The 17,075-nt window shown below is 44.2% G+C and overlaps 1 protein-coding gene across 2 annotated transcripts in view; it reads left to right on the plus strand.

Annotated features, from left to right (window-relative positions):
• DHX57 (DExH-box helicase 57) overlaps nucleotides 1–17,075 on the plus strand; it is a 539,830-nt gene that overhangs the window by 84,466 nt on the left and 438,289 nt on the right. The window contains exons 2-3 of one of the 2 annotated variants that reach the window (XM_078649008.1): nucleotides 565–767; nucleotides 3,424–3,683. In XM_078649008.1, coding sequence (XP_078505134.1) covers nucleotides 3,433–3,683 — 251 coding nt within the window. In that variant the 5' untranslated portion in view covers nucleotides 565–767; nucleotides 3,424–3,432. The remainder of the gene's footprint in view (nucleotides 1–564; nucleotides 768–3,423; nucleotides 3,684–17,075) is intronic. The other variant, XM_078649007.1, reaches the window with a different exon arrangement.

The raw sequence follows: 17,075 nt of genomic DNA on the forward strand, positions 1-17,075 counted from the left end.
TCACAAATTGCGGGTACTGTAGTTCGCTTCCAGCAGATCGCCTCCCGTCTCTAGGCGAGTACCAGTCCCAGGATGGTGATTCAGTGACTCATTTAACAGATTTTTAATATTTCCTTGTTAATCCCTGTGCCTGCAGTTTCTTTCTTCTTTTGTATGCTAGTGGTGTACCCTCGCTTTTTCCGCTATAATTTTGTGGTCTGGGAAACAGCACTGTGGGAAATATCGGCAAGGGTGTGCAGGTGATATATTGAACGTGGTTAAATGTCCGCACCCCTGTGTAAGTAGCCTTGAGCAGGGAAAGTGATTAGTGCCTGCCATTTTTCTCAATTTATGGACATATAGTATGTGAAGCAAGAGATGTTAATGATTATTTATTAAGTAACATTGAATAATTTTAAACACTTTAGTGACGTGTTCTATTTTCTATAATTTACAAACTAGGTTCAATCAGTCTACATTGTGCTACGATGATGACAATTAATGTTTTTATTATTGACAAAAGGAGGAAATGGCAGTTTCTCAGTCACTCAAAAAAGTAACCGTACCGTAACCTTAATCTTGCAGAGGTGGAGTTGGAGTCAACCGCATGTCCTGAAGAGCTCGACATGCAACTGCCTGTGCCCACTCCTGTTTGTCTTTCAGAAGCCAAAGCTGTTGTGAAATATCCGTGATTCCCTCCAAGCTAGCCTGGTGCGTTATCATGTTCTAGAAATAGTTTGATGTGACACTGGACAATGTGTCCTCCTTGTAGCAGAGAGTAAGATAAGGTAATGCAAAATATTGATACTGCATACAGATACTCAAGGGCATTAGTAAAGAAATATTTCAGTCACCTGACAATCGGGTTGTAACGCTGAGTGTTCTCAGCGGAGGGTGGGGTACAGGAAAAATTCTCATATTTTGCAAAATCTGCAATGTATTGCTTATCAAAGGCTCTTGGTTTTTCAGTTTGGATAGTCAAATAGCAACTCATGCATTCCTTATGATTTTACAAATAGTGAGAATGGGGTTGGAGATTGGACGGGGTATGAGTACTTTGGGATTTGAAAGTGGTTAGATGTTTGATTGTAGCTGGTTGGCTAAGTGTGTGGCTAGAATGCGTGTTTGAGGTTGTCGGTGACTGAATATGTAAGTAGATCAAACTAGACAGCTGACCCAAGTTGTCATCTCACTTGTACTTTCTCGTCTGGACTTTTCCAATTCCCTCTACTACGGTCTCCCACAATCCCTGCTACACCGCCTTCAGGTTGTCCAAAACCAGGCGGCCCGCCTCATTCATAAAACCCCCAGATGGCAATCGGCCAAACCTATACTTCACAGACTGCACTGGCTCCCAATAGGCCAAAGGGCAGCCTTTAAGGTGGCCTGCCTCACATTTAAATCCCTCCACTGCTCCGGTCCCGCGTTTCTCAAATCCTTAATTACTCCTCATCGTCCAACTCGCAACCTCCGATCAGCCCACAGTCACCTGCTAGTTACCCCGAAAGCTAAAACCAAGAAATTCGGTGGTCGTCGCTTCTCCCACCTGGCTCCCGGGCTTTGGAATCTCCTCCCTCTCTCCATCAAGTCCACCCCTTCCCTCCTGAACTTCAGGAAACTGCTTAAAACTCACCTCTTCCCTTCCCTTGGTTAAAACTCCACTGCTCACGCTTTCAACCTCACTCACTCTGTCTTAAAGCGCCAGGAAGCCTTTGGTGTTAGCGCGCTCTACAAATTGCACTTAAGATAAGATAAGATGGGTGGAAAGAGGAAAGAGTGGGGTAAGATGGTTTTGAGTATGAAGGGGAATTTTCAGTAGTAGTTTTGGTCTTTGAAATCCAGCTTAGAAGAGCACGATTATGTGCTGCAAAAGCAATGAAAGACTTTGTCTGTGAGATACAAAATAGGTTTGCTTTCATGCATGCCATTGTATTTTGTTATGTATCGGAGAGGAACAAGGTTAAAGAGGTGGGGAAGGTGAGTGAGTGAGTTGGTGGACATAGCAAGGAGATTATGATTTTAGAACTAAAATGGATGTTAATGTTAATGTTATGGGGTATTTATATAGTGCAAGGCTACTCCGGCGTTGAAGGTAGGTTTACGAAATTGAACGATGAGAATTGGGGGTTGGGAACGAGAAAAGGATTTTGTAGAGCTTGGATGTGTAAGTTTTGGGAGGGTGGGGTAGAATAACAAGCTGGTCCCAAGAGTGGTGCATATATGAGTGTAATCTTGGTTGAGAAGGAGAAGAGAATGCCATTGTCAATAGTGGAGTACTGACTGTGGGGCTAGGAGAAGAGGTATTGAAAGGACCTTGACTGTTTTTGGAGGCTGGGTGCACAGGAATACAGCAAGGTCTGTGTAGCCAGTGGGTCGAGCCTCACCAATTGTTTTTTAAGAGGTTGTCTAGGATTAGGATGACGTTTTTGAGCCATGTGCAGATGTGGGCATGTGTTATGTTTTTCAGGTGCATATGCTTGTTTTTTTTAAGTGATCTTAATTGTGATTTCAAAGGATACAAGCGATAATGGTGTTAAGCTCCCAAGTCATTTTACAAGCAATATGAATGCACCATCAATAAGACCAAGTAAACGTAATAAACAGCCCCCCACCCAATCCGGCTCGTGTGCACACCTTCCCCGACAGTAAATTGTACATCCTGACAGACTATTTAGACCGTGGCAATAACGTATTACATCCCAATAGCCTTTCGTGTTCACACCTATCAGGTTCCCTTAGGGGAAGCTTCAGTAGAAGACTCTCTCAAGTCAGCTATCATGGCTGCCCACACTTCTAAGTCATCTGGACATGTTTCATTAGGATTTCTTCCACTGTCCCCATTCGGAGATTTCCCTGATCCAATTCATATATCTTGAGTCTCTGCACTCGTCTTCAGGTCCATACGGTTTCTGGTGGTAGCGGATGTTGGTGATTAAGGTGTGAAACTGCTAAGTTCGTAGGGGGAGTAACTTGCTTACTGTAGGGTGGTGATGAAGCAGTCAAATGACTTGGGGTGTGTTTTCGTGCTAAGTAAGGGAAAAGTGAGATGGGTGATAGTTTGCCCTTACTGCATGGAGTTATATTGGGGTCACATTGGAAGGTCCTTTGGAAATGGTGATGAGGAACACATGAGTGAGGGTCTGGCCAGAGGCGGAGAGGTCAATGATAGCGGAGCTTGAGATGTCAAAGCAGTCAATGGTTACTGTGAAAGAGGGTTAGTTAGGAGTGAGTTATAAAGAGGGCATGGTCAGATTGGTGCTTTCTTTATGTTTGAAGGATGAGTTTTGCAATACAGTGTAATTTAGTGCTAGTTTTTATTTAAAACCAATCAGCTGTCTTGGTTTACTGCTCTGGTAACTTTACTGAGAAATAGTTCTCTTTAGTAAACCAACTGCCTGCTGCATACTAAATCTAGATGTACAATAATAATTTCTTTTGTTGCAGCAACTGACCATGAACGAACCCGGAAGAAGGAAGGGAAAGCCAAACAAAGGTGGCGGAAAAAGAGGAGGAGGAAGAGGTGGTAGAGGAGGAGGAAGAGGAGGTGGCCGAGGAGGTGGTGGTGGAGGAGGGAGATTTTCAAGGCCAGGAGGAGGAGGAGCTGGAGCTCCTGGTCCTGGAGGAGGAAGTAGAAAAGCTGGCAACCAAGCCTGGGATGATGGGGACGATATTTGTTTTTCCCAGAAGCCAGTGGCTCCAAACAGGTTATTACACAAAATTCTTTAAGTTGCAGTTATTGATCAAATATAAAGATTTATAGTTCAATCTCTGTGGAGATTTGTGTTGTACATATTAAAATCCCAAATTATTAATTGGATATTTACATTGAGCACCTAAACGGTTTTTAATTAAAAGCAAGACTTTAATTTAACCATATAGCATGTTGTGCTGTTAATCCATATTACATTAGTTTTATTCGATATCTGATTGGATTTTTCAGGTACTAACGTGAACGAATTTGCGTTTTAGTAATGTGGTTGAAAGTGAACATTATCTGTGTTACAGTCATTAATCATATGCTGAGACTTTTTTGTACTGTTTTATTTAATTTCCAAAATATTAAGTACTAGCAGCCCGTCCCGACGTTGTCCGGGTATGAATTGCTGCCGGCCAGTAGTATATTGTTTTGTAGGATTTCATTTTGATAGCATTTCTTATCTGTTACAGGCCTGTAAAACGCTCCGATTCACAGTACACTGATGATGCACTTAAGAGCGCGCGTTCAGTAGTGTGTGAACTCGAGTTTCCCTACTTTATTTTTCCTTGCAATATTATATAGCGCAAACTCGACAACATGACATGAGCACAACTTACATTACAGAACACATTTATTTGTGGTAGGCACGGGGAGACAAAGCGATTTGCCTCGAATCACAGGATGTTGAGCTGATGCCGAGATTCGAACGTAGCTCCCCAACTCTAAAGTTCGCAATTCTAGAACTTGTGGCGGGAAGTGTGTTTAAAAGCGTATGTCGGTGCTGGCCATCAATGAGAGAGACCTGTGCATTTTTCAAATGGGTGGTGAAAAAATATGAACATGTTGCTGGAGATGTGGGCCGCCGTGCCACCAATGTACTTACCGGGGGAGGGTAAACACCCATTATTCCGCAACTTTCTTTCCGCATACCATCACTCCGCATACTTTCATTACGAAAGTACCATGACTCCGCAATGCCATTATAACGCATGGCATTACCTTTTATATGCTTTTACCATGCATACATTTACAACGAAATTCGTTGTAAATGCATGAATGGTAAAAGCATGTTTTTTTTTAATGTTTGGATAAGGTAAGTATGGGTATAGGCAGTGCTTTAAATGGGAAAAAATAAGTGCAGGTACTCATTAAAATGAGCTAGAGGTGTGGCAAGGGGGCGGGGGCTATGGGCGGGGCTTACGGCAAGACAGGATGATACATAATAACTTCTATACCACTTGCAGCACATATCAAAACACAACAGAAAGGTTTTTATGTAAACAAAACAGGTTAAATCATATCACAAAATCAAAGCCAAACAGGATAAAATGGTAACTTTTTCTAGTTTTGTAATATTTGCAACTTCTTAATGTCATACCATTATTTGTTGTTGTGTGGCACAATTCTATATATTCTCGAGCATGCACACACACACAGAAAGAAACAAGCAGACATGTACACAAACCCATTCTCCACTTTCAAAGGAGTATTTCGTTGTGCTATACATCGTTATTTTTGTTGATAGAGTAAGCTTACTGCTGAGGGGCTGTATTTTTAAATATAGGCTTGCAGAAAAAAACTTGCTAAATCAGGATTTATAATGTTTCCAGTAAATAAAAGCATGAATCATGTAATCACTTCAAAAGTACAAAAGTATTTCCAAGCTGTGAAAGTGTGCGTGTGCACGCAAGCGCCGTCGGGGCCCTGTAAATTCTGCAAGGCAGCATTTTAAACTAGATTTCAGGCTAAAGGTTATTTAATTTCTCTTGATCTGCTTCCAAACATTAAAGGAGGCGATTCGATTGAAATCACATGTGGTTCCTCAATAGTTAAACCAATTACTTCAAGAAATACAACATATTTATACGTTACACAGATTTGTGTTAACATACCATTTCTAAGCACCCTTTTCAGACGTGAACAAATATCTGGTATTTGTATCTGAAAAAAAGTGGCAATTCTAACGTCAGCTGTCACCTCACTTTTTTCCATTCCTCCCCCCCCCCTTCCTTCAGTGTTCATGTCGTTTCCCCCCAACCAGATCCATTTCCCGGAGTGCTGCATCATTCCCTGCTATTCATTGCTCTTTGGGCAGGGCACCTTCACACTCATGAACCTGTTGTAATGTCGCTGTTATCATGTAAATTCAGCGACTAGTGTTGGAGGGGCATACAAAGGGAAGTAGCTCCTGTGTTGAAAAGAAAACCGGCTTTGTCGAAGGTGATTGTGTTTCCCTGCTACTTGTTTTAGTGCAATACCCTAAATGGGACTGAATTACTGACCAGCAGGGGGGAGGCTAAAGCACTTTCAACTGAATGGTCGTTGACGACTAATTAACAGTGCAGGGTCTGACGAGACCCTGTCCTGTTAATCACAGCGTGACGCAAGCCCTCACCAACCCCAGCAGTCTGCGAAAATCAAATGGGAGCTGCTAATCTAGCAGCCTCTCCGCTAAAGGCTATGTCATGGCTACCATGTTCCTGCTATGCCATCAATCAGGGTACTGGTACTCTCCCTGAACTAAAGAAAAGTGCCGGTACTGACGGCTCGAAAATGTTGAAGTGCTGGTACTCCGTACCGGTGAGTACCGGCCCATTTAAAGCACTGGGTATAGGGGTATATGTTTTGGGGTACTGAGGTATATGTTTTGGGGTGTTTGGGTATTTTAAGGGTTCAGATATAGTTTTGGGTTATGGGGTACGGGGGTAGTTTTAGGGTTAGGTTTGGGTTTTGTGGTATAGGGGTATTTTTAGGGTTCAGGGCTAGGTTTGGGTTTTGGGGTATAGGGGTATTTGTAGGGTTCAGGGCTAAGTTTGGGTTTTGGGGTACAGGGGTATTTTAAGGGTTCAGGGCTAGGTGTGGGTTTTGGGGTACAGGGGTATTTTTAGGGTTCAGGGCTAGGTTTGGGTTTTGGGGTACAGGGGTATTCTAGGGTAGGCTTGGGTTTTGGGGTACAGGGTTATTTTTAGGGTTCAGGGCTAGGTTTGGATTTTGGGGTACAGGGGTATTTTTAGGGTTCAGGGCTAGGTTTGGGTTTTCGGGTACAGGGGTATTTTTAGGGTTCAGGGGTAGGTTTGGGTTTTGAGGTACAGGGGTTTTTATAGGGTTCAGGGCTAGGTTTGGGTTTTGGTGTACAGGGTTTTTTTAGGGATAGGTTTGGGTTTTGGGGTACAGGGTATATTTATAGGGTTAAGATGGGTTAGTGTTCAAGGGTGTTGGGGTATTTTAAGGAGTAAGGGTGGGTTATGATTATGGGGTGCAGGGGTATTTAAAGGGGGCAGGGTGGGATTAGCACATGATATGAGACATGGCATGAAGGGCGGAACGTACCACACGCCCCCAGCGTTTGTCACGCCCCCAGCACACGCCCACAGCACAACGCAGACACGCCCACAAGGGACTACTTTGCTGGCATGGTTCTTTTACCTTTTAAATGTATATGGTGGGCGTCTGCATAGACTATGTCCTTCTGCTGCAACTGCCCTTTCCAACGCTGTATTGGGTGTTGTGATTGGTGCTGTGGTTCCTGAGATTACCCACCTCAAATGTTTGGGCTCTCTCTTTATTATATTAGTATAGATTTTAACATAGTTACAATGTCCTAAACAAAGAGCCTCCACGGCAGATGCTTTTTTAGGTCGAGCCTAGACAGCGCATGCGCTGTTGGCAACGACCTGTAGTATTGAGTAAATGAGGTAGCTCCCGTCTGTTGCTTACTATTTGTATAGCGTAGTGTCGGTCTTCTTTGCCACCACTTAATTGGTTTAAGCAGCAAATGTCACTTCCGTTTTTTTACAATGCAGCACCGACCAAGTACAGTTTAGTTACACTTCGATCTCGTAACTGTTATAAGCGGAACTCTTTTTTTTGTGAATTGTATGCTTCATGGTTGTGTATGTGCTGGATGCACTCTGTCGCACCCCCCCCCCCCCCACCGCCACCCGCCCTCTGTGCCTTGTTTTGAACTCTTATTGCGTTTTAGGATGTGAGGCTAAATTGCATTTGCTCACACATATTTATGTTTGTGTCGATGCCACAGCGAATGCTTGAAAGAGAAGCGGCCATTGCTGGAGGAAGGGGCAGGAACCCTGGGGTCGCCTGGGGAGGAAGAATAAGGGCAGACGGGATGCAGCGATGTCCGGCAAAGATTAAGGGCATACGGGATGCAGCAATGTCTGACCCTTAGGACTAGTATCCAAGTGGTGGCAGCTCATCCTGAAGCAAACCCCATGGGACTGTCGTCCAGCAGACCACCACCCCTGACACGATGTCAGCAAAAGGCACCTGAAAGAGGCTTGAAACAAGCTATTACACATGGAGGTGGTCGTTTTTTAATAGGGAGGTAATGAAAACCTTGGCTCAAAGCTCAAAGACACACGAGAAAAAAGAGGCAGAGAGAAAATGGTTCTAGGACTTAATATATTTTTGCTAAGAAGAAAAGTGCTTAGATTCCAGCACTGCCAGTACTTCTAATTCAAATCTTCCATAGAAAACCACTACATCAATATCTCCTCTCACTACTCCACAGAAACAAAACACACAAATATCAATATATTATATTCCTTATACATATATTCCCTTACTATGTAATTGTGTATATATATTTATTAGTTTAGTCCTATTGTACAAGAGAAAAAAAATTACTCTCTCAAACTTTACTCTGTCTTACCGTCACCCTACAGCCCTATCAATGTATCCTCTATCTTCACTCTCTCTCATCCCAAACCCCTTCTACTACTATGATCTCCAAAATAACCCTTCCTAGACTTCTCCCTCCTCTACACCTCCTGGCTCACACGAAACATCGGTTTACTACTATGATCTCCCAAACAACCATACTAAATTCTCCCTCATATTATCTCTTTTTTGACTCATCCCAAACCTAATTTTTAGGTCGAGCCTGTCAATGCGCGTGCACATTGAGCTTGCGAGAGATATAGGGGCTTAACGAGAGCTTAACCATCGGCGATTTGATGCTGTGCCCGTGAAAAGCAAGCTCAATGCGCAAGCGCATTGACCTAAAAAGCGCGTGCACATGAAAGCCAGCCATCTGCGCCAGCGTGGTGCCGCCAGCAGCTTCACTTGAAAGGGATCCGCTCCGCCCCCTGCTGCATCAAAGGCTTTCATTTCGCACTTTTCATGGCCGCCAGGCCGTGTCGCATTTCTCCTCCAAAATGTGGCAAGTGTTTTAAAGGCTTTGCAAAACACGGATAGTTTGCATATTTTACTAGGAAGCAATGTCATTTGCAAACAACTTTCGAAGTTTGATTTGCGTTTCAATGGCAGTTTTACCTGCCTGCTCGGTTATCCTTTGCTGTGTAGTGCTGTCTTTCTATGCACTACTTGATTTACTACTGTCGTTATTCTGCTAATCTTCAAATGTTTCACAGTTGATGTATTGTGCCCTTCAGTATTTCATGCTGCTGAAGCCGATAAGATGGTAGGGTGATCAGGCCTCAGATTTTGAGCGGCTGCTGCAGCATTTTCTATGCTGCAGCATTTTCTACTTCTGCCCAGGGAACCGAACAAAAAAGGAAATACTTGCGCCTGTCCTGCGTTTTAGAGAGGTGGAAATAAAAAAGGTTCAGAGTGTTTTTTTTGTAATGCTTTTTGGAGAAAAAAAGGGATAACTCTCTCCCCTCCCCTCTTCCCTCTCCCCTCTCTCCTCAACCTCCCCCCTCCCACAATCTCTAGTGTTAAACAGGAAGCAGAGAAGAGGTGACCGGGCAAGAAGGCAGACTGAGCCATCCTTCTTGATTAATGGTTTTAGCATTTCACGTGTTACCAGTAAACATGTCCGAGGCGACAGCCGAGCCCAAGCCACATGGAGACATCCTCCTAAGTTGTTGTTTCCCCTCTAACCTGAATCACTTTTATGCGTAACTCCAATAAAAAAGAACTTTAAGGGAAAGACAGTACTTTACTTCACAAAAGATCTTAAACATGGTTTGCGCTGTCAATATTTGAAAGACATTATGGTGGCCTCATCTCCGCATTTTTTACGATTTGCATTTCCTATTTAAAGCCGATCTCATAGTTCTTTTACATTTTAAAAACAACATTAATTATTTTTGTTACTCACACATAACAGTGATTTTTAGAATTTATTTTAGTACTTTTGTTACGGGTTTCAAACATTACACACTACACTAGCTAATTGTCTCTCTCCTTCTCTGTTTTCCCTGTCTAATTCTGGCAGTACTTACATAACTTTATTAGTAAGTTTTAAAATGAAGGCAGATTGGACAGTCCGCTCCTACCAGCCCTTTTCAAGAATTATTTATAAAGGGTCACACTATCACAAAAGCTTCTTTGGAGCGCTTATTTACAGTGTATTAATGCGCCATGTAGTGTGTGCTATTTTTTTTTTTAAGAATTGGACTCAAATCCAAAACATGTGCTTTCATGGTATTTCATGCTGCTGAAGTAGAGAAGATGGGAGGATGACCAGGCCAACAGATTTCGAACGGCGGCTGCTGCATTTTCTACTTCTGCCCAGGGAACCAAAACAAAGGAAATACTTACGCCTGTCCTGGTTTTTAGAAAGGTGCAAATAAAAAAAAGGTTGAGAGATTTTTTTAAAAGGCTTTTCGAAAAGTGAAAAATAACTCTCCCCCCTCCCATCTTCCCTCTCTCCTCAACCTCCCCTCCTCCCTCTCTTCTCACTCACCCCTCACTCTCTCCCCTTTCTCCCCTCGCCGCTCCCCTCTTACCACTCTCCCCACCCTCTCTCAAATCAACCTCTCTCTCCTCACTCACTCCTCTCTCCCCTCTCCTCACCCACCCCTCTCCTCACCCACCCCTCTCCCCCATCTCCTCTCTCCAGACTCTCACCACTCCCTCCTCTCACCACTCAACACTCTACCCTCTCACCACTCTCACCTCTACACTCCCTCTCTCCAATCCCTCTCTCTCTCCTCACTCACCCCCCTCTCGTCTCTCTCCCCTCTCCTCACTCACCCCTCTCCTCACTCACCCCTCTCCTCACTCACCCCTCTCCTCACTCACCCCTCTCCTCACTCACCCCTCTCCTCACTCTCCCCTCTCCTCACTCTCCCCTCTCTCCCCTCTCACCACTCTCCCCTCTCACCCCCTCTCCCCTCTCAACACCACTCTCCCCTCTCAACACCACTCTCCCCTCTCAACACCACTCTCCCCTCTCAACACCACTCTCCCCTCTCAACACCACTCTCCCCTCTCAACACCACTCTCCCCTCTCAACACCACTCTCCCCTCTCAACACCACTCTCCCCTCTCAACACCACTCTCCCCTCTCAACACCACTCTTCCCTCTCAACACCACTCTTCCCTCTCAACACCACTCTCCCCTCTCACCACCACTCTCCCCTCTCACCACCACTCTCCCCTCTCACCACCACTCTCCCCTCTCACCACCACTCTCCCCTCTCACCACCACTCTCCCCTCTCACCACCACTCTCCCCTCTCACCACCACTCTCCCCTCTCACCACTCTCCTCACCACTCTCCCCTCTCCTCACCACTCTCCCCTCTCACCACTCTCCCCTCTCACCACTCTCCCCTCTCACCACTCTCCCCTCTCACCACTCTGCCCTCTCACCACTCTGCCCTCTCACCACTCTCTCCTCTCACCTCCCTTTCTCCCCCCTTTCTCCCCTCCCTTTCTCCCCCCTTTCGCCCCTCTTTCCTCACTCTCCCCTCTCTCCCCTCCCTCCCGTCCCCTCTCCCCAAGGTACGCACAATTGTCAATGAGCACTAACACAGCATCATTTATACTATTTCGGCATTAGTCAACACCACTAGAGCATCACTCAGCACACCAAATCATGAAACAGCATCAACACAGCATCATTCACCACCACTACACCATCTTTGATCACCAGCACTGCACTAGGCATTACTAATACAGCATAAATCTGCAGAACTCATACTACAATTATAATATGCCCTCAAGCGGGGCACAAATTCACCACCACAGCATCACTGAACGCCCCAGCATCACTCGTCACCACAGCATCAATCTGTGCAACCATTCAACAACAACTGGTTCAAATATGTTCTCTCAATGTTTCAAGCTTTATTACAAATGTCACAAAAAGATGTTAATATTTCACTTCTGTTCTTGGATTTTCGTCACAATAAAATACACTGTACATAATCTTCATAAGTTATTTACAAAAGTTTAAGCTATTGCCATTATAAATTACAATAAATGTTATTTAAGTATTAATTATAAAAAAAGCCAATGTTATTTGTTATATCAATACATGTAAGTCACGAAAATACAACACATTGCATTACAAATGCTATAAGTGTCACATCTGCAAAAGTTATAACTAGTGCCATTGTAAATGACAAAGCTATTAATTTAGCATTTTTTAAAACCAACACATAAGTAAAAAATTTGACATTTACAATACCAATAGCTCAAACTTTCATAATGAGACCTATTGCATTGCAAATGCTTGTTCTACTCTGATTCTCTTTCTTCCTAATCCATTTCTACAGGCTCTTTCCTCCTCCATCTCTCCTATGCTCATCTCAGACCTCAACTTACTACTATGATCTCCCCTGTAAAACTTATAGTTTTTTCCCTCTTCTATCCCTCCATTTCTCTATTCAATCCAACTAACAGACTCACATGTCCTCCGCTCAAATTAACTCGAACCTCCCTATACTAATACTATGTTCATATTTCCCTATACTAATCCACCACTAATCCTTTTGGGTTCTGGAGTAGCATGCTAATTGCCAAAAAGTGCTTCAACACCTCGTCAGGAGAAGTAAGCGCTATACAAATACAATGACAGTTACAAATAAAAAGGAAAGTTCGAGCCTGACAAAAGGTTTATTCTGCCAGGTCGAAATGGTAGTTTAAACTGCACACACAGACTCTGCAATGTCAGGCCTATCTCCCGCTTACCATACCCGATAAAGATCATAGAGCGATGGGTCAGCAGATCCCTAGCCCTCTTCCTAGAAACTAACAACATCCTGGAAGAGGAGCAATTTGGTTTCAGACCAGCTCATGGAACTGAGTCAGCCTTGCTGACAGTCATGGATGACCTACGAATGAGGGCGGACAGGGGAGAATCAGCAATTTTGATTCTGCTGGACCTGTCCGCCGCATTCGATACGGTGAACCACGACATCCTGATAAAAAGACTAAAGAACATCGGAGTCGGAGGAGTCGCGCTTGACTGGTTCCGCTCCTACCTGACAGATAGATGGCAGGCAGTAGCTATCCCTCCGTATCAATCAGAGTTCATTAAAGTTCCGCATGGGGTCCCACAGGGGTCTGCTATTAGCCCCATACTTTTTAACATTTATATGCAACCCCTGATGAGGATCATCAAAAGCCATGGCATCAGCGTGATAAATTACGCAGATGACACCCAGCTAATGATCTCTCTTGACGGATCTCATGCAAACTCACTGGAGACCTTCCACACTTGCATGCTGGAAATGTCACTCTGGCTCAACCAGAATTCACTACAATTTAACAGTGTCAAAACTGAAATATTGCACTGTGTAGTAGGAAGAATCCCCAAAAGTCTACCTTCAGACTTCTGGCCTCAGCTGTTAGGAGACTCGCCTACCCCAGTGAATTCAGTAAGGAATCTTGGAGTCACTATTAACAACAGCCTGAGCTTAGAGACTAACGTCAACAAGCAGGTCAGCAGCTGCCTTGCCTTACTGCGAGGACTGCGAAAGCTGCTACCCCTCCTGCCTCCACAGACTAGAGCTAACATAGTCAGGAGCACCATCCTCAGCCGCCTGGATTACTGTAACGCCCTCTTGCTGGAATCCCCTGCCTATCTCATTTCCAGACTTCAAAGTATCCAGGCGGCTGCAGCCAAACTGGCACTCTCTCGGGAACGAAGATCTTCTACCACTCTTGCCTTGGCCGACCTCCACTGGCTGCCTATACACCAGAGGATCCGTTTCAAATCCTTATGTATTGTCTTCAGGGCAGTTCATGGGCTAGGCCCCCGACCACTCCAAAATAAATTCAACTGGTATGAGCCTACCTGGTCTCTTCGATCCTCATCTTTAAACTTTATCAGCATTCCCAGGATCAAGAAAGCCACCTGTGGGGGAAGAGCCTTCAGTATAGCCGCAGCTCATTTATGGAACAACCTCCCTACTGACATCAGAAAAACAAACGAATTGATGGCCTTTCGTAAAAAGGTGAAAACATGGCTCTTCTCAAAAAAATCTCCCAAAAAATCTACCAAAAAATCTAACTGATCAGCACCGTGTCCACTGTCCTTTTCTGTTCTACAGGGTTCTCAGCTATATGTACCTAGCACCAGGATGCCCGTAGGGTTACAGAGCGCTTTACAAATGCTATAAATAAAATAAATTAAATAAACATGTTTAAAGTGCTACTTAAATGGGTAGCGGAACCAGTGCTGCAGGCCCACGAGTAGCATTTAATTTACAGGCCCTGGGCACATGTAATGCCACTTTACTAGGGCCTTACAAGTAAATTAAATATGGCAACTGGGTAGAAGGCAATGTTACCATGTGATAGGAAAAGAGCACAAGCACGTTTGCACTTGTTAGCAGTGGTAAAGCGTTGAGAGTTCTAAGGCCAGCAAAATAGAGGGGGAAACCACAACAATGATGCCAGGTCTAACCGAATGCAGAGTGTAAGCCTGATATCTGAGTGCTGGAACATATGGAGGGTCTATGAGATGTTTCACCCCCGCTTCTTCTATATTCTACAAAATATTTTACAAAGCTCCATGCGCCTGATTCCGAGGTCAACCTTTAAGGAATTGAACAGCCTTTTGATATTGCTAGTGTGGGTGGGTAAAAGGCTCGGACTCGGGTTGGAGACACTGAAATTTGATAGAGATGAAGGAGGCCCAGCGTTACCAGATCCACAACTATATTATATGTGGGCTCCTGCAATATGCAGCACTGTGATGTGAGGATAGATAATCCTGGGAAAAGAGATTGGCGGTTGCCACAGTGGAGGAAGGTCAACTTCCAGTGCTCCTTATGAACGGTACTTATCTTCCAATCCAGACGAATGCTCTTTTGTGGTTTGCTGCATGGAAGTTGGCGATTAAACAGGTCTTGAAGTGCCCGCCTTTCGCTAGAAAGTTGAACAATTGGTGGTTGCAGCCATTTCGACAGACACACTGGGTTTTGTGTACGAGTCAGTGGTGAGAAGAGGGTTGCTAGGTGGCAAGTGAAGAAATTATTACATTTGAAGGGCTACAGCTGTCTTGTCAACTGAGAACTGGTCCGTTCCTTCAGTTTCCCTAATTTTTAAAGCTGCATGTGATATCTGGATTAACTTTTCAGCAGTGCCTGTGATATGTCAGACTCACTAGTCTGGTCTACTAGTCTACTATTAGATACCAGGTTGAGTATAGGCTTGATCTCGTGCCTTCATGCTGCTTTGAATAAAGAACAGAAAAAGGAAGCTGTTGAAAATGAGATGTCTGTGAGAAGCCAGCCTTCGGGAGCCCCTGGCTGCCCATGAGTAGAATACAGCTTTTGCTCTAGTTCAGGCTGTAGCCATCAGTGCCAGGCTTAACTGTTTTCATTTGTACTGTCTACACCACTTCTACCTTACACCCCAGAGACTTAATAGAATATTCCTGGTACACCCAGCAACATGTCCAAGATGTGGTAAGAGGGCAAGTAACTTATACATATGACTTAGACGAGTGATGGGGTGATGGATTACTGACTAGTGATAGTTGCATCATTCTGTCCTGTAACTGCCTTAAAACTGAGAACCACAGTAAAAGAATTCTTGCTAGGATGAATATACTCAGAAGGGCTGAACGATTTGAAATATGTTTGCGACATTGGCACTACTTTTGGCAAAAGGGTGCAAAGCTATACCCTGGCTCACCCCTAATTGCCTAATGCTGTGTAGGAACCTCGATTGGGAGAAGTACAAAGGGATGAGAAAGCAGAGGTTGTTTTGGAAATTTGGGTGGAAATAGTCGCTCTCCAGAACGTGGACCCTGAGTCTCTGCAATCACAATTAAGTGACTGCACAGATGGTTCATCGAAGGAGGAGGGGAGACTCGGGGTGAAGTAACATGGGCAACAAGGAGACCTCATATGGGGAAAAACATATGGATTAAAATTGGGACTAATGCTCATGATAGCCAATTGCCCTCTTTCATTGTAGTAGGAATGTACAATGCTGTAAGCCTGATTGGCGGCATTTAACTGGCATGTATCTGTTATCGAAGTATTACTGCATTTCACTCATGAAGTTGCTGTGTTTCTATATTGATAACATTGTAAATAAGGTGATTAAAAAAAATGTGCGCATTAATGATTTTTAGTGCATTATGGGTTAGCGTGCTTATAAGGAGTCATATTTGAAAGCTACATTTTCGGAGGACAGATGTATTTTCCCCCCTCAGACTATCTAACTATAGCACTTCTAGGTAATCTACAAACCAATGGTCAGGTGTTGTTTTCAGAACCTCCTTTAGACATACTCTTCTTTTGTCAGAGGAAGTTATATAAGTTCTGCCACTATGTTATTAATGCAAAAGATAGGAGGAATGTGACTCATCTTTGACCCCTCTGGCCCTGATTCACATCTTTGTAGGTATGAGTAGGATGGTTAGACATGGATCCCTCCTATGTCTACTTTAGATCTCTTTTGAAAACCTATCTGTTCCGCAAAGCACACGATTAGGCTTCTTCCTTTCCCCCTCTCTGTTACCCTCACTTCTTTCTGTCCGTCTCCTTTTGGCCATAGCGCCAAGAAACAGTTGGGTGTATGTGCGCTTTACAAGAATTTTAACATAACATCCCTTAAGTGCTCCATTCCGCCTCAGATAAGATAGTTAATGTCCCTTTTACTATCTTCTGTTGGAGTGTGGCATTTTCTGATAGAGATTTCTTGTTTCACATTCCTCACCATTTGAAAATCTGGAAACTTTTCAACAAGACCTCTGCACACTGGAAGATGGCGCTGTGTGATTCTGCCATGACACTATTCCGCCACCGGAAATGATGTGCAGGTCCTATATAGGCGCTATTACGGTGTGCTGACGTCGGTTTCCTTCTTTCTATGCCACCAAGCACAGATCTGCACTCTGTCTCATCGACTGAGCACGCGCGGGTCAGTGCTAACCTTCTCAATTTTTGCCCCCAGAATCAACTGACTTTGGAATCGATCCCACAACTAGTTCCGGCACAACTGGGTTTCCAGGTCCTTCAGCCATGGCGTAGCAAATCGAAGAGTTCTGCATAACTAGGCTCTGCGCTCTTTGGATTCCTGCAGACTCTCTAGTGCAATAGGTCTTCAAGGAGCTCGGAAGCCTTCAACCTGAGATTCCTCTGACTGGTTTGCCCTTGCTGCCATCTGGGTTCTCTGAGCCTACCTTACCTCTGGCTCTTGTTCTGACTCTACTTCCAGCGAGCAGAC

This window comes from Lissotriton helveticus, chromosome 6, assembly GCF_964261635.1.
Source record: "Lissotriton helveticus chromosome 6, aLisHel1.1, whole genome shotgun sequence".
In the NCBI taxonomy this organism is placed as follows: Eukaryota; Metazoa; Chordata; class Amphibia; order Caudata; family Salamandridae; genus Lissotriton; species Lissotriton helveticus.